General features: G+C 44.5%; 1 protein-coding gene across 13 annotated transcripts in view; it reads right to left on the reverse strand.

Moving 5' to 3' along the window:
• Positions 1–18,376, reverse strand: part of Anks1b (ankyrin repeat and sterile alpha motif domain containing 1B) — a 1,010,332-nt gene that overhangs the window by 31,044 nt on the left and 960,912 nt on the right. For all 13 annotated transcript variants that reach the window (XM_040755084.1, XM_040755082.1, XM_040755081.1 and 10 more), the window contains 2 exons: positions 2,731–2,742; positions 1,628–1,714 (listed from right to left, as the gene is read on the reverse strand). In XM_040755084.1, coding sequence (XP_040611018.1) covers positions 1,628–1,714; positions 2,731–2,742 — 99 coding nt within the window. The remainder of the gene's footprint in view (positions 1–1,627; positions 1,715–2,730; positions 2,743–18,376) is intronic.

Below are 18,376 nucleotides of genomic sequence, written 5' to 3' on the forward strand. Positions count from 1 at the left end.
TATCACCACAGGTTAGGGTGAGGGTGTGAAGGGTGTGCATGTTTGTGTGTCTGTGTATGTGTATCTATCTGTGTGTGTATGTTTGAGTGTTTGTGTATGTGTGTGTGAGTGTCTGTGTGTGTGTGTGTGTGTGTGTGTGTGTGTGTGTGTGTGTAGTGGAGGGTTCAAGTGCCAAAGTCTTCCTTTCACATTAGATAGACTGAAAGCAATGGTATCTTCAATGGACATTTCAACATTAGAACTCTTTCAACAACTTAATTCTGATTTAAGGATAAGGCAATTTTATGTACCAGAAACTAAATTATCCAAGAAACAGAAAAGCCCATCAAGGTTTGTTCTGATTGTAATCTGACATTGTGACAGTCAATGACATCCTGCACAGCCGAGTCATCGTTAAAGACAAGGCACTTAATGTTAGCTACTGTTAGCCATCATGGCAATGCTGAGTTCTAGAATTTTCCCCAAACTGGGAGGTTGTTTTCCATACCATATTTAGAGACACTTGGGCTCATCCAACTGCCTATGAAACATTTTATAGGAAACGAATTAGGAAATGTCTTAAGGGTTGATTTAGATGCTTAGGTTTAGAGACACAAAAGGACCATTGTCCATGGGGCTTTTCCCTGGCATTGCAATCCAGTTGCTCTGGTTCCCTGTCACCACTGCTGAAGTTGGCTTGTTTCATGACTCTCCATTGCGTTTCCCCAAGAGGGAGTGGGCAAGATGAGGGAGAGCAATGCAGAAGACAAACACTGTTTACAGATGGGGATCACCTCATCTCTCCTTTCTGTCTTTATCAGCTGAAAAGGACAGATGGGAGAGGGAAGCACATGGACCTCAGGAGTTTGTGAGAAGCTGGTCAGCTTTTAGGACCGTGACAGGGGCCACACCCTTGCTTTTGAGGTAAGCACCAGTGTTCTGTGGCTCTGACAGGAGCACTAAGGTGCTTTTCAAGTAAAACACAACCCAGCTGGCCATACTCCACCTCAGAGCTGCCAAGAGCTCCCGCTGAGAGCACAGAGACACAGCATGTCCTCAGCTGCTTTCTGATTGCGTTCCTTAAGAAAACAAACAGTGGCAACTCTCTTCACTCGAGTAGTGAGGAATGAAAGGTAGTTAGTTATAGGATACAAAAGTCAGGGTGTACCAGGCATTCGTGACCTGTACCGAAAGAGGGGACAATCACTTCTTTGCCTTTTGGCTAAGATCAAGTGCAGTTTCCAAAGGCGAAAACACACACATACACATGTTTACAACCATACAAAGGCCAATGTCCCCACCTTTCACCTACTAATGTTCTTATGGCGAAGGAACGACACCATGCCTTTAATAAGTGATTTTGTTGTTGTTTTGAATGTTCTCTAGATACAAAGGGACATGACTGCTAAGTGCCCCTTAGTACTAGATAGAACACTGAAGTATATGAGCAAAATCCTAGACCAGCACCTCAGGTACATCATGCCTTTCTCTGTAAGTGGGTACCCAGATGTACATTTACTATATGTATGAGCAGGAAGCATCAGGGCGAGGAAGGGGAGGAGTGGTGAAAAACGGGGAGCCCAGATTTTAGGTCCCATACTCTGAACTATGTCTGGAGTCTGAACCAAAGAGAAGGTTTGCCACCTACCTTATTTGTTGCATCAATAAATTTGACTCCTTTATATGAGACTGACAGAATAATAGTGGGGACTTTCTTCATTTGCTCTGTAGACTTCTGAAATTAGAATTAGAACGCTGTTAGGGCGGGGTGTGTTGCATGGCAACTGAAGCGCATCGCTTTTCTTTTCCCTCTTGAAAGATAAAAATGAACCGAAGCTAAAAACTACACACACACACACACACACACACACACACACACACACACACACACACACACACACACACACACACACACACACACACACACACACACACACACACACACCAAACACACACACACACACACAAACACACACACACACACACACACACACACACACACACACACACACACACACACACACACACACACACACACACACACCAAACACGGTCAGATTTAAGTGGCTGTCTCTCTTGCCATTAGCTATGCTATAGGCTCATAAAGTGTCTGTTGGCCTTGCTACTTCTTATGGGCACAAGGATGCCCTTGTCCCTCACACCAGCGGGAAGACAGTGCATTCCGTGTCTATTTCCTTGAGAAGAGTTTAATCACAATGCATTTAATGCTAAAGGTGCATTTGGCAGCACCAAAATACATGCCACCGCCATTCTCTCCTGCTAGTCACCTTCTTTCCTCGAGGCATACGGGATGTTCAGATACGGACTTAAAACAGGCGTTTAAGACGCATCCCTGCAAACTGTCTTTGATCCTGGCCCAATCTCAGAGGCTGATGTAATATTTATAGCAGAGTCACACGGGACCACACAGGATTTCATACGGCCTGATGACAACTAATCCTTCCAGGAGCAGTCCTTAGCCACAGCCAAATGCTAGACAGGACAGGCAAGCTACTGCATCCTACAGCTTGGTCATATTCCTGCAGGCTATGCTCCAAGTTCACAGGGCTTCCTATGTGGGGTCTGCAGCTACTTCAGTGTATTCAGCCACAAAAAAGTTTCTGTGTAATTTACTATATGCCTCTCCTGCCTAGACCTGTCATTTGTCACCAGTCACCAATGGTCTTGTTTACTTCATTTTTCTCCATGCATACTCTTAGTCATCACATCAAACATCGGAGATGCACGTACCTGACAGTTAGCCTGATGGATTTTTCCACACAAGACAGGTAGGAACAGAATAGGAGAGAAAACACATGAAAGGGTGTGAGAAAAAGAAACCATTTCAATAATTCACCAACAGCGCTAAGTTTGTTAAAAAGTAAAGGATGTCACAGAAGGAGAGCAGGCTTCATAGACGGAAGCAGATGCGGTGAGGATTTTTCACTGGCCCTGCCTCTGTTTCTCTGTTTTCCCATCTTTCTGTTTACTGGGTTGCAGAGCCTTAGGACTGACACGCAAGAAGGTCCACTTTGAGCCTTAGACAGAAAGCTCTCTACATTAGGGGACTCAGGAAAAGGATGGGAACTGTTTTGATATATTTATATCACTCAATATTCCATTTAAAAATTCTGAGATGTGACCAGATTTAAAGAAGGCTTTGAACAGAATGAATGAAGCTCACTGCACTCAGTGTCATCTATTGTTCAACCCTGACACATTTTCTTGCTTTTTGAGAGCTACCATATCTGTTTCAGAGACGAAGAAGTTTACTAAGAGCATTATTTGCAATTTATTGTTCCAGACAATACATACAGAGAAACTCTCTTGAAGTGTATTTTAACTAGTTTTAAAATTACCTAGACTTGCCAATTTTCTTTTACAATTGCCAAAAAAAGCCCATTCTAAAAATTGGAATATAGCATTACATACTTTCATGTTCTGAATGTTTTTCCTAACCACGTCTGAAAATTGTGCAAGACAAATCAAAGGCAAGGCTAGAAGAAATCACATGCTGTATGCTGGTTTTTAAGGCAAAGCGGTGGCTGAATCTGTGATTGGGAAGGCTGGGGTAGCACAGGCAATCATTTTGTTGACTGCATTTTGTGTGAAGAACTCTTTGCAAAGCGTAACAATGGATTTCAGCAAATCACCTTGCTCATCTCTTGCCTTTCGTACTTTCTCCCGGACAGACCTAGCTGTAACCTGAAACAATATATAGCTACATTAAGATGAAAATACCAATGTTTTATTTAGTATTAAGAAAAACCCGTTTTTTATCTTTTTCCCAGCAGGTGAGTGGCTATTTTGGGCCACCCACTGTGCTAGTCAATGGAAAGCTCAGGGTCCATTTCAGGGATGTGAAATTGTGTGTGAATGCTACTGCTCAGATTGGCCAAGGCAGTGCTGTGTTGGGGAGGATCTAAGTGGGAAGCAGGGATGGACAAGATGGCTTCCGGGGAGCAAGGGGCTGGCAGCACAGCAGCACACCTTGGCCCTCAGAGCACACATTCTTGGCTGAGCTGGGCAGGAAGTAGAGCCACAGGGCCGACACAGGAGCAACGATGGCATGAACAGAGTACTTCTGGAAGAGTGAATCGGGAAATGTTCACCTCCGATGACAGGGCAAGGCAGGTATTAATAAGTCCATTCATCCATCAGACTTGGTTACCTCCTGGGGGCACTCAGCTGGCTCTGGAGAGACAAATAGCCACCTGGGTGGCAGAAAGAGGGAAAGGGGGCTGTTGTAGGAATGCAGTCACATACACCTACAAATGAGAGCTCTGTGGCGGTTTAGGTAGCACGGATCCACTGTTAAGTAGGCAGGGACTCGAGAAAGACGGCTCTGGTGGCTGTACGGAAGATGGAGGCTGGATGAGGGAGACAGGAAGCTGCCGTGCAATCCAAAGGGCAGACTCCAGCAGGACTGAAGTAGAAGCTTGGATAGCAGGGGCAAAGAATCAAGAGGCCGTCTGTGACATCACAGGAAATGAACAAGTGGGAGGGTGACACAGGCGGAGCAGCAGCCAGAGACAGCAATGCCAGAGGGGAGCCTCCTTTTGCAAAGACACACAGAGAGATGCTCTTACATGTTCAGCATGCTAATCAGCAAGAAACGAGAGCTGAGACTCAGATTTCAGAGGGATGGCTGAGGAGATGGAAGCAGGTGGGGTGTATTAGGATAAAGTGAGAACACAGTTAAAAGGAGCGTAGGGGAAAATTATCCCCCCCCCCCACTTAGGACAGGCTTTCACTATATAGTCCAAACTGACTTTGAACTAGTAATCCTCCTGCCTCAGCCTACTGAGTGCTAAGTGTACAGGTGTGTGCTACTAAATCCAGTTGGAAGAGATAGTTTTTTTTTTTTAAAGACAGGTGTCGCTCTGCAGCCCTGGCTGGCCTGGAACTCATAGAGATTCACCTGCCTCTGCCCCCAAGTGTTGGGATTAAGGGGGCAACACCAGGCCAGGCAGAAGATGAATTCTTGAGATCTGACAAAGGAACTAGGAACGGAGCTGGAAGATGCCCACAGATGACGCCACAGAATCCAAGGAGCAGACTGATTGGAAGGCAGGAGCAGTGCCCAGCGTCCTAAGGATGAAGAAGACACAAAACAGCAGTCCCTGGCAAGCGGCTGGCACACCGAGGATGACCGCTTTTATTGGATTTATGGGGTAAAATCGCAGGCTTTAGTAACAAGAAAGATCCGTTAACAATTGCATTGGTGGTAGTTTGAGGAGAACTTGGGCAGTGGCCAGAAGACACTGGTTTTAGGTGGACCTGAGGACTACAATGGTGCTTTCTATCACCCTTCAGACTTCCCATCAGATGCTTATCCAAGTGCCACACAAACAGAGGGAAGACAAATGGCTCCACAGTTCCTGCCCCCTTGGCAAAGGTAGTGCCGGGGTGTCAGTGCCGAGTCTGGACACAAGTCTCGATGGCGGTGATGTTGGAAGTGGCCACACACTCCAATATGGAGCCCAGACTGTCCTATCACAACAATCATTTGATGAGAACATGCTGTATTTGGCCAGCCACCAAGCTCAAGGGGGCCAGGGGAGACCTGCAACACTGTGTTCCTCAACCAAGTCAACTGCATTTTCTAGAAGAGCCAACAATCCTGCCTCTTTTTAGGGGGATTTCTGATGGTATACTTTGACGGAGTTTCCAAAAGAAGTTGTTTTGCACATAATTTTAGTGAAAGATGAGCACTTGTAAAAAGAAGGCAAATCTATTCAGTCTTCAGGGAGGCAGGAGATCCAGTAAATATCCACTTCATTTCATGAGAGCTTCATGGGTACGGGAAGGGGAGCACAGAGCTTCTGCCCCTTGACGGGGAATCTGAAACAGTCGACTACCCTGATTTGTTCTCCAGTGTGCATCATGGCTCCCTCCTCCTCCCCAGGGTTGAGGACACCTGACCTAACCATTCACCTCACAAGTAACGAAGGCTGAGCTTAGGCGACCTGGGTTTTAGGAATTAGCTTCCTGCTTTGCTGAGTGTCTGTCTGTCTTTGGTAGTCACTATGTTCCCACACTTGTGTAGCAGATACAAGCTTACTAATTTACACAAAGAAAATTCCCCTGCGAGCAGCTCAGGGCCAGCCTTGGTGTGTAGTTGCTTTGCCCTGTCCTAAGGTCTTTGTGGAATGTCTGAGGTTTCCTGGCCTTCAGATTCTCTCTCCTTTGGTGCCAGCCTTACACAAGGGACTTGGATTTGCAATGAGAATCTTCTAACACCCGGACAGCAGAATATTTGTGGGTGAGGCTCTAGATAAGCTCCAGTGCATCTTGCCTCCCACGAAGGGTGCTACAGGAAAGTGCTACCATATTTTCTGTATGTTCTCCTAAGTTAAGATTATTGTTCTTCTATTATTGCAAGAGGAGAAGCATTTGGTTGCACAGAGATGCTGCATATCTGAAGTCTGTATTTAGTTCTTGGTTTAGATTGTCTGTATTCACCAAGCAGAGCTGAGTCATAATTTCATATCTGGAACACTGTTCCTAAGAAGTAATTGAACACTTTTAGATATTTTTTTAAAGAAGGGATTTTAGGTTTATCAAGAAAAAGAAGTAATGTTCTTTTCCCTTTCCTGTTTGTGTGGGTGTGTATTCCTATGTGTACGTGTGTTCTTGTGTAGGCCAGAGAACAACTACACAACTGTTATTCTTCTTCAGACAGGATCTACCACTGACCTGGAAATCATGAACTAGTCTAGTCTACCTGGCAAGTGAACCCCAGGGATCCAACGGTCTCTTTCTTCTTCGCAGCACCGGGATTGCAAGCATGCCCACCAGCTTTGTAAAAAGTATTTTATTTTATGTGTAATTTTTTTTGTGCATGCATGATGTATGTGTACCACATGCAAGTCTCATTCCTGCAGTGGACAGAAGAGGGCGTCAGATATATGGGACTGGAGCTGTAGATGATCATGAGCCTCTGGGTAGGTGCTGGGCAAGTCCTCTGCAAGAACAGCCAGTGCTCTTAACTGCTGAACCTCTGCTTGCAGTCCTCCCTTTTGCATGGGCTTTCTCCCCAGAATCTCAGGCATTCAGTCTTGCAAGGCAAGTGTTTTACCAGCTGCCTCCTCAGCCTCTTTGGATGTAGGGTCTCAGATAAACCAGCTGGCCTCAGTTGTAGCTGAGGCTAACGTACAGCTTCTGGTTATCCTGGTCTATGCCCCACATGCTGGCATGACAGGTGTGTCACACCCCAACTTCCTCTCAGTTTGAAATACAAACTGAGAACTGTTTGGTGCCAGGTCAGAAATCATGTCCTGCGCTTTTACTTCAGCCTGAAAGCACATTCTAAAGATGAGTTCAGCTCTCCCTCAGCACTGTGGGGCCTGCTCTGAGCATGACTAATGCCAGGATCTGGGTTCCTAAGTCTTACATAAAACGGAGCATTGATTGCAGTAACCTGTGCACATGTTCTCATTATTTTAAATCATCACTCACTTATAACACCTAGTACATGTAAACAATACATGTTATTCTCTGCTGCTTATGGGACAATGGCAAGAAATAAAATGCATGTCAGTACAGGTGCAATACATCCTGCAAATATTTCTGCAGTGGTGGATGCAGATCATGTAGCTGTGGAGATTGCCCACTAACTGCCCCCAACCCCATCTCTTTCTCTTTCAATGTCTCATCTGTGTAGCCAAGGCTGGCCCTCAATTCCTTAATCCTCCTCCCTCAGCAGAAGTCTCTCTTTTATTACTAATATTATTATTATTTATTTTGGACTCAACGGTTCAGGAATACCCTTTCTAAGCACACGGACTTACTGATCTCTGAGCACACTTTTCCTGAGTGTGCATGAGCACAGAGAGGTTCATGATGGGCTTGGGACAATTCAGTTGTGAGCCATCAGGTTAGGTGATTGAGGCTCATGTTCCTAGTCAGAATCATTTGTGCCTCAGCCGCAGAAGAGGGAAAAGAGTGAGGTAATCCACAGGGCGGCAGCAGCCTCAGCTGGCCAGTCTTCCTCCCTCCCTCCCTCCCTCCCTCCCTCCCTCCCTCCCTCCCTCCCTCCCTCCCTCCCTCCCTCCCTCCCTTCCTTCCTCCCTCCCTCCTTTTCCTTGTTCCTTCCTTCTTCGTGTGTGTGTGTGTGTGTGTGTGTGTGTTACAGGTGGGTGCACATTTGTAAGCGGGTGGAGGCCAAACGTCAGCGTTGAGTGTCTTACTCTGCTGTTCTTATTACTTATTACTTATCACTGAACCTAGAGCTCACTGTTTTGGATAGACTAATTGACTGGTGAGCTTCCCTGCCCTTCCAGTGACAGGGTTACAGGCACTGCCACAGCTGGCTTTTGTGTGAGTGCTGGAGATTGAGCTTAGTCCTCTCTTGGGCAGCAAGCACTTTGCCCACTGAGCCAGCCATCTCCCAGCCTCAACCTTCTTTCTCCCAATACCTGGTTACTCACCACACATCTGAAGCACAGTCTGGGGAAGAGGTTTCCCAGGGCTACCCTGAAAATTCTCTCTAATTAGACTTTCGGCCCCGAGTCATAACTATTTTGCCATGTAACATTTTCCTTAGTTAGTTACCAAGCTTAATGATGATATTCGGTTTTCTCAAGCAAATTTAAATAAGATTTAACAGTAATGTTTTGCAGCCTTTAGTGACTTTTAAATGATTAAAAACTACAGGAGGCAGAATCACGATTTCCATGCAGCAAAACTGGCTAGGTTGTGGGGGTAAGGCATAAAAATCAGACCTTGGAATAGTTATTTGAAAGTGAACTCTCATTCTGAATGAGTTTTACAGGACAATCAGTGCCAAGACCGCTTCCCAGGGGCAGTCTTCTTGGGCCTTCTGTGCTGACACAAGGCTTTCTTTTTGTTTCCCCGCCTTGTATTCATGCCTGGAATTTCAAGGGTCCTAGAGCCTAGAGGTCCACCCATACCTGTCTTGCTATATAAAACAGTCACTTCAGAGGGTACTCTCATGGCCACTGAAGTCAAAGAGTGACAACAGCATGAAACTGGGCTTACAGAGAACCTTCATGGCTGACACCGAGAGAGCCATGGTACCCCAAGTCTGGGGAGATGTGATGTGGGGCTACCAAGATGCTCCTTGGGGTAGAGAGAGCTGCAGCCATAGATGATTTTCCCGCCTCAAGGAGGGAAGGGCTGGTTCCTGGTGCAAGTACCAAGAAAAGTAGGAAGGGCTTCTTAGAAGGCAGCATGATTACTGGTGGCTGCCCAGGAGTTTCTCTTCTGTATTTATTTAAAAGCAGTTTGGGTTTTTGGGTGTCATCAGTGAGTGTCTCATTTGGCTGAGAAATGTGACAACTTGACTTCACATGGGGGCTTTTGTGGTCTCAAGATCTCTGGCACCAAGGCTGAGGGAACAAAGACCCTAATCAAGACTATGTGACGTGAACAGTGAGCAGTGGCCATTCTAAACACATCTATCTCCTTGTTGGGAGGGTGAACTACTACAGAGCTCATAAAGTCCTGCCAAAATCGAACATGCCCCAAAGTGATGCCCTCTAATTCTGTTCTAGGCCTGGCCAATCTCCAGGTGCAATGACACAAGGTGTCTACCCAGAACAGCTGACCTACACAGGCTCCTCAGTGGAATGCCCAGGGGACCAAGGCAGTGACTCTCCACCTATGCGGTGTATCTGAATTCTGTGAAGGGCTTGGTAAATGACTGATTATCAGGCCCACTCCCAGAGGCTTGGGGAAGCGGGCTGGGGCCCGTGTGTTTGCAATTCTGACAAATTTCCAGATGCTGCTGACGCTGCAGGTCTGGGGCCCACGCTAAGATGTGCCTGCTCTAAAAACGCAGTTGATCAGTTTGATTGGACGTCACTGTCAGGGCTGCGCTCTGGTGCTGTGCATGTAAACTCAGTCGCGAAGCATCCTGCGCTCATGCTAAGGAGCTAGTTCATCAAAGCACTTGACAAGTGATTTCCAAAAATCTGCCATCAGCGTTTAGCTACAGCTCTTGGTCTTGAGAGCAATTAGCAAGGATTATTTAATCCTTTCGTGGTTCCCGGGGATTGTGAGAGCTGGAAACATTCTTCACAGAAAATAAGAGTCATAGACAGATAATAGAGTTACATCTGGATAGATAGATGTTGGTGAGACCAGGCAGCATGCCCGGCCTCTCGTGAGGTCCCCAGCTCTCTCAGCTAGGAGGGGCCCTGTCAGTATAAAAAGCGCACAAGACTGAGAGACAGCATCGGATGCTCGCTTAATGCTTCTGAGTGTGTAAGCTGTAGTGAGTTTTTAGAGGGTAGCTTGGTAGTAGTTCTGTCAAGTTTCTAAATGGGAGTGCCCTATGGCTCAAATGCTCTTTGCTTAATGGCCTATCTAGGGAAGTAACTGGCACTTGAGGACTCCTGGTTATAATTTCAAAACAATTGGAAATGGACACAACAGCCACAGGAATCAGCTGAAGAACAGTTTTTAACTATGGCTTGGGATATTGTGGTTAACTACTAGAAGTAATACTGACAATGAAGAGTTACTGAAATACTTATTTTTTTAAATCCCCAAATATAACTGTAGTTTAAAATAGACCGTAAAACAACAGGTACAGAACATTTCCAGTTTTTAGTGAAAAAGTAATGCCCAGGAGTGCCTAAGTAATCACTCTGAAGGATCACACATGAGCAAGGTGTTAACAGGGGGATGTTTACCACTTCTGGGTGGTAAAATTAGTTGTTTTCATTTCTTCCTTCTGTTCTCTCTTTTGGAAGCAGATAACCATGACTTTGTATTGCTTTGCAATAAAAACACTTTTATTTTGGTCAAAAAATTTTAATGATTTTGGCTTAACAAGCCAATTTATTGAGTCTCCTGTGTGTGTGTGTGTGTGTGTGTGTGTGTGTGTGTGTGTACATGTGTGTGACAACGTTGGCAATCTTTTCTTTCTTTTTTTTTTTGAGACAGGGTTCCTCTGTGTGACAGCTCTGTCCACCTTGTTTAAACATTCCTGTGCATGGTATATATGTGTGTATACATGTGGGTACTGGTCTTACTCTATTGCTCTACATCTCTCTCTCTCCCTTCCTCCCTCTCCCTCTCTGTTTCTTTCTTTCTTCCTTTTTTTTTGAGGCAGGATCTTTCACTAAACCTGGAGCTCACTGACCGGCTGAACTGGCTAGCTGCTGAGCCCCTAAGATCTTTCTGTCTTTGCTTCCCAGTGCCAGAATTATAGGTGTCTATCACCACACATGGCTCTTTATCTAGGTGGGGGATTTGAACTCAGGTCTTCATGCTTTCAAAGCAGCCACTTGACTGACAAAGCTGTCACCCTAGTCCTGTATTGTCTTTAAATCTATCACTTGCAAATACAACTTTAGCAGTGTGTGTGTGTGTGTGTGTGTGTGTGTGTGTGTGTGTATGAGTGTGTTCATGTGCATGCATGTGTGTGTGCATGTACGTGTCTATCTGGATTTTGTGACTCATTGATGAGTTTGTCCTTTTGGGGGGGACCTCACAGTACAGTGGACACAACACAGGAGGATAGCTGGGTGTAGTGGCACATGCCTATAGTCCCAGCCAACCGGAGGCCGAGGTGGGAGACTTGTGAGTTCCAACTTGAACTACACAGCAAGACCATGTTTCAACAGCAACAACAACCACCAAACCAAACCCCAAGCTTGGATTCCTGGCTTACTTCTACTCCTCCCTAGCTGTGTGGCTAACTGGCCTCTGCTCGGTTCCTTCATGTCTAAGATGGTTAATGCAGCACCCTCTTTGTACAGATGTGAGGATCGCACCAGATAAGTCTGGGTTTAGCACACAGGAGACACAGGTGAATTGCAGCCATTGCAGTACTTGGAGGATCTTAGCATGTGCCCTTCCTCCAGAGCACCAGACTGAAATGGTAATGTTCAGTTTCACAGTAGTGAAAAGGTTAAACAATGCAGTAAACATAACTGCATTTGGGTCAAAGACAACTTATTATTTGAGACAGAGCCTTGAAGTTGCTATATAGCTCAGGATGGCTTTGAACTTTCGATCCTCCTGCTCCAGTCTCCACAGTGCAGGTATTGACACATGTTCACTTAAATAAACATATTTAGGAAGAGACTTTAAGACAAATGGAGATGAAGGCAAAAAAAATCAGAGCCCTGCCTTTCAGTGTGCTAGGAAGTAGCTCTTTGGTGATTGTCAGTATGGGAGAAGCCCTGGGCTTAGTCCTTCCCACAAACCAAGTCCAATGGGCCTCAGAGGAAAGTGGGGATCCAATTCCATGACTCCATTTGAAGGTAGTGATCTTAAGTGCAAACCTCAGCACTCAAGAGGCCCTTAGGTCAATGCCCAGCATCAAAATTTAAAACAAAACAGAAAAAAATAGATTCCTCCCTGAAATTTTGGCAACAGAACTTTAAAAAGGGTCCTTTAGATGTTTCTCCATCCTGGTTCCTAAGAAGTCTTCCTGAAAACACTTCTGCAGATAGCAGTTTCTCCAGGCAAGATCTATGCAAAGACAGAACTAACCGTGGCTTTAGAGTCCCTCTTAAGGAAGGAGGCATTCTGTCTTAAAAACAAACAAACAAACAAAAAACCCGAAAAACATCTTTTGGCTTCCTTCTGCTATTGTTTCTTTGAAAGCACAAGAAAGAGTGAAGACCATTCTGGCACGTGGACCAAAGCACTGCCCATCATCCAGAGATCCACACTTTTGAAAAGGCACCCTTTAGAGGTGCTTCCGACTTCAAGGTTTAAAAATTATACAAACTAAGGAGAATAGACCCAATGAGACCTGTGGTGAAGGTACAAAGGCTTTGGGAAAGGAAGGCTCCAAAACTGTAATATGCTCCAAGGTCCTGCCTATTCTTGACTTTAAAATAACTTAAAATATGTCCTTGCTTTCTCTTAGTCTCAATGAAAAGCAGGCATTTCCTTCTAATTCCTAGTTCCTCCCCTGTGTTTGTCTCCCCCAATGTCTCTGATACCCCCCTCCCCATGTGTTCCCCCCCACCGAATGTGTGCATGTAGAAGTTAATGTTGGATGTCTTCCTCAACTGCTCTCCTCCTTATGTTTTCTGGACTGAACTCGGAACTACTAGAATGACTGTTGAGCAAGCTGAGCTCTGTGGATTCTTCCTGTCTCTACCTCCTAGAGCTGGAGTTCTAGGTTTGTGCTGCTCTGGCTGGCACAGACCTGCTCTGGGTGCTGGGGAATATTCCTGAACTAAGGGCTACATGCTTATGAAGCATGTGCTTTACCAACTGAGCCAATGCCCTAGCCTCGTCTCCCCCGTGCCCTCCCCCACCATTTTAAGAGCTATTTCCAAGACACAAACACCTGGGAGTAATGCTAATTGCCAACCATGGGATTGGACAATGTAAGATTGCAGAGAGCATTATGTTGAATGTAATGGCCCTTGTTGTTTAATGGCATAATTAATCTAATTACGGAAGTGGTGGGGCTCTGTGTGGTGGTGATGATTGAACTCTGGGGCAAAATACAGGGTGGAGGTAGAGTGTGGATAATACCAGACAGGCAAAATTAAGCAGAACCTCACATGGCCAGAACTAAGTCCTAGCTCACCAAACACTGTGTTATGGAATCTTCAAAGTGGGAGTCACTCACACAAAACAAACTCCCATTGCAGAATGGTCAAAGAGTCCAGTCCCACAGGTGATGTTTGAAAAAAGCCACTTCTGATTGATTTAGGGACAAAGGAACCAGATACAAAACTGCAGAAGCGAGTACTTCTGGTAAGGGGCTTCCTTTCCATTTGTATACCCCATTCCAGAAATGGACTTTACAAGGTGGAAATGAAAACACAGGACTTCTAAGATTTAGATACTCTCTTACACACTGCGGACATAGAAATCCAGAACAGTGAGTGAGAGGGTTACTAGCTTCAGAGTCGGATAAAAAGAATCTAAAGTAAACCTGCCCACGAATTTACTCATGTTTTCAAACATTTGGAGGAAGAAGCCAGCCTGTTTTGGGATGTGATGGAGGCAGGCACTTTGCATGCATCGTTGTGTCACGTCATCAGAATAAAGCAGGTGCCACAGAGACTGCACACGGTGCCTGCTTTCAAGGGGGCGGGGGTAGCATGAGCCACCAAGTATTTATATGGTGTCATGTGAGGAAGACAGAAAGAAGGCTCTCTGCTGTTGGGACCATTGCAGAAAGGGCATCATATTTAGCACCGTAGAGCAATATTTCTCCCAGGGATTGATTAGGAAATGATGCCTGTGTCTTAGAGCAGAGATTTATCTAGAGAATCAGACCACCTACATGAAAAGGCAGCATTAAATGACTCTTAAGAATAAAAAGAAATCTTTGCTGACTGTCCACATGTCAGTAGTATGTATGTCTGCAGAGCTGTCAGAATACAGGAAGTGAGCAGCTTGGTGGGTGACTACGAAGGAACAACAGTGTCCCTATGCCTCAGTGCCAAAGCGTCTCAGATGTCAGGCTTTTATTACACAAAACCTCAAAAGACAAAGCAGAAATGGCAATTTTGCTCAATAATAAGTCATCAGGGTTCAATGTCAGGTTCTACTGATTTTTCACTAACCAGAAGAAAGAAGGGCATTATTTAGAGTTTGCATGCAGGGGAAAATATCTTGTAATAAACACCTGGGTACAGGTGTTTATATTTACAGCATCTGTATAATTTCTAAAACATGGGAGCAACCAAGAAGAGATGGTAGATATGTTGTCATTTATTTGCAGATCCCTAGAAGTTTGTTTACAGGAAGGATGAGTTCCAATATATATCACAAAGTTCAGTTAATACTGAGTATCAGTACTAGTCTTAATTGTGACAAATGTGCCGCACTAACACTGGAGTGTCAGAGAGGGGAGACTGTAAATTCAGTAGCTGTAGAGGGAGTATATGTGAGCATGGTAATTTATGCACTGTTTTTCTGTAAATCTAAAACAGCTCTAAAAACCCAGAGAACTTCTGGATAGAGAAACTACAGAGGGAATGGTAGACACAGGTCCTTGTCAGTTTGTCCAGATTTACAGGACGTACAGCAGCAAGAGTAAGGCCTGATGTAAACTGTGGCCCCAGGTATTTGTAATGTCATTATGGGTCCATCAGTTGTAACAAATGTACCACTAATCTATTGATAATAGAGGAGGATGTGCACATGTTGGTTAGTGTGCTGGCTAGTTTATGTCAACCTGACACAAGCTAGAGTTATCTGGAAGAAGGGAACCTCAACTGAGAAAATTTCTCCATAATATCTTGCCATAACACATTTTCTTAATTAGTGATTGATGGGAGAGGGCCCAGCCCATTGTGAGTAATGCCATCCCTTGGATGGTGGTCCTGGAGTTTTATAAGAAAGCAGGTTGAGAAAGCCAGTAAGCAGCATCCGTCTGTGGCCTTTGCATCAGCTTCTACCTCCTCCAGGTTCCTGCCCTGCTTGAGTTCCTGTAGATGGACTACAATGTGCAAGTGTCAGCCAAAGAAACCCTTTCCTCCCCAACTCACTTTTGGTCATGATATTTCATCAGAGTAATAGTAAACCTAGTTAAGCCAAGTTGGTACCAGCACAGTTGGGTACTGCTGTGACAGACCTGACCATGTTGTATTAGGCAGGATTGTGGAAGGACGTTGGAGCTTCGGGCTAGAAAAGCCATGGAGAGCTCAGTGAGCTGTTACGTAGGGGCTTAGAAGATAAGAATGCCGAGAGCAGTGTAGACAACAGAAATCTGGCTTGTGAGGCTTCATAAGGAAGCAAAGACTCTATGGGCCTTTGGTGAGAAGGATCTGTGGTATCTGGTCAGCTGGGGCTGAAGAATTGGCTGTGTGTAAGAAGAGACCAGCATCACTGAGGTAAAATTTAGACAGTGTTTCCTGAGGTCACAGAGAAGCTGTGACCCAGAGGTGGACAAGGCTGCACTTGGTGCTGCCAGTTGAACCAGGTAGTGCTAAGAGTCACCCAGATGGTGCTGGTTTTGAAGGTGTGAAGAGGCCATGGAGAGCAGCTGAGGAGCACCGAGTGGCAGGGTTGGAGACCCTTGATGAGAGCTCAGGAGAGGCTACTGGTGAAAGTGTAGCCCAGAAGACCCCATCACTTTGAGATGCCAGAATCATGGGATGACCATCAAGAACAGCAGCAGTAGCAGAGCCAGCCCCAGTCTAGAAGAGAAGCTGTGTGTGCTACAGAGAGCAGAGCCAGAGGAGTGACCCAAGCACCTCGGAGGAGTGCAGAAGATCATTAGTGAATCATAGACATCTGGACATTGACTTATTTACATTTTTGGAGTTTGGTTTTGCTTTGTTCAGACTGGAACTATCTCTTGATTCTTTCCTCTTGAAGTAAGAAAGTTATTTGTTTTTAAACAAGAACTCACAGTTGAGGGACTGAAATTTAAGACTTTGGATTAAAAAAACTGAATTTTTAAGTGTTAGAATTTTTAAAGACTGTGTAACTTAAAATTTGGAAAGTTCATGTTGTAATGTTGATATTACTTTGTGATCTTGGGGAAGAACAGGAAAGGAGAGGTTATGACTTAACAATGTGTCTGTGTGTCAAGTTGACAAGGGGTCAATTGTGCTGGCTACGTTTTTTTGTCAACTTGATGCAAGCTAGAGTTATTTGAAAGGAGGGTATTTCAATTAAGAAACTGCCTCCACAAGATCTAGCCATAAGTCATTTTTTAAACTAGTGACATTGTGGGTGGTGCCAACGTTGGGCAAGTGTTCCTGGGTTTTATAAGAAAGCAGGGCGAGTAAACCATGAGGAGCAAGCCAGTAAGCAGCATCCCTCCATGGCCTCTGCATCAGCTCCTGCCTCCAGGTTCCTGCCCTGTTTGAGTTCCTGCCCTGACTTCCTTCAGTGATGGACTGCAATGTGGAGGTGTAAGCCAGATAAACCCTTTCCTCCTCAACTTGCTTTTGGTCATGGTGTTTCATTACAGCAGTAGTAACCCTAACCAAGGCAGTTAGGGCATATACAAGAAGCATTTTCTTTCTTGAAATTTTCTGTAAAGCAAAGTGTGCTTAAAAATAGTCTATTAAAAATCAACTCTATTAATTAAAAACATCTTAAGACTGTTTGGAAGAGGAAGAAAAAAACAGTTTCACCTGAGCAAACAAAGAAATTATTCCATACTGTATAATAATGTGAATTAAACTACCATCTAACATATTAGTTTATCACAGCAGATTTTAACCGTAATAATACACACAATAAAACACCAGGAAAGAAATGAAAATTATTTCTATTTCAGAACTTGAGGAGACCTTAGAAATGTATGTATGTATGTATGTATGTGTGGGTTTAGGCAGATGTAGAATTGAACCAGTTGTAAATACCAAATACTCCCCATGCCTCTGAGAAGGGGAAACTCTTCAGATTCTGCCTGAACAAGAATGAATGTTGTAAAGTATGTGTGTGGGAGGAAACCAACTTAGCAATAGGAATGCTGCTCAAAGTTTAGTTTATGTCAATACATTGGAGTGTATCCCATGTTACGAGATATATTATATGCGCCCAGATGGTTTGATCTGGCCAGTGCTAAGATCATGGATTACTTAGGGTTCCTGAAGCTATTTCTTAGGCACACCAATGGCCCACCTTTCCATGTCCAACTCAAGACATGATGTAATCTTTTGCACATCTGGGATGTGCTTGATCCTTGAGATTGCCGGGCAAATTACTAAACTTCCACTGGCATTTGTGTTCTAATATGTAAAGTGAAGACAACAGTGGCATAGGTTGAGCATCCCTAATCTGAAAATATGAAACCCAAGGTACTCAAAATCCTGATAACTTTCTGAATGTCAACACGATGACACACATGGAAAATTATTTGTGCAATGGGCTACAACCAAAATGATGGTGCACTATAAAATACTACATAAAGTTATCTTTGGGCTTTGTATACAATGTGTATGTGGAGCAAAAATCTCATTATGTATATGTAAATAATCTGAGAAGAACAGTAATTCAGGTTACTTTTGGAACCAAGCATCTTGGATAAGGGCTGTGCCTATCTCATGAACTAATTGAAACACTATGCAATTCTCTTGGGCTAGGCATGCAAGTGCTGACTGTTCTTAGCCCTAATGAACTGACTTTAGGAGACCACAACTTCATTTTCATGATCGTTTGTCACGATGCTCTAGGCTGGTGGCAGTGTGAAGACACATCTTAGGTGATGCTTCTGCCAGTCCAGGAGAATCGCATGCTTACATGTTGTCGGCTCCCTGCCCCCTCCTCCAGGGAACTGCTGATGCAATGAAGCTAGAAGCCACATCTTAGCTTGCTCTGTTAGCAAACTACACTGAAGAAAACACTTTTCCAAATCTGATTTTCTTCTCACTGAGTTTTCATTTCGGCTAAAGTGTGTACCATTGAACAGAAAACTTCTAAAAAGAACTCAATCAAAAGATCAAACTGGGTTAAGTTTTGATCTGCAATGCTTTAGCCTAATACT

The sequence above is a fragment of the Mesocricetus auratus genome, unplaced genomic scaffold (assembly GCF_017639785.1).
Source record: "Mesocricetus auratus isolate SY011 unplaced genomic scaffold, BCM_Maur_2.0 Super-Scaffold_100011, whole genome shotgun sequence".
NCBI classification, from domain to species: domain Eukaryota; kingdom Metazoa; phylum Chordata; class Mammalia; order Rodentia; family Cricetidae; genus Mesocricetus; species Mesocricetus auratus.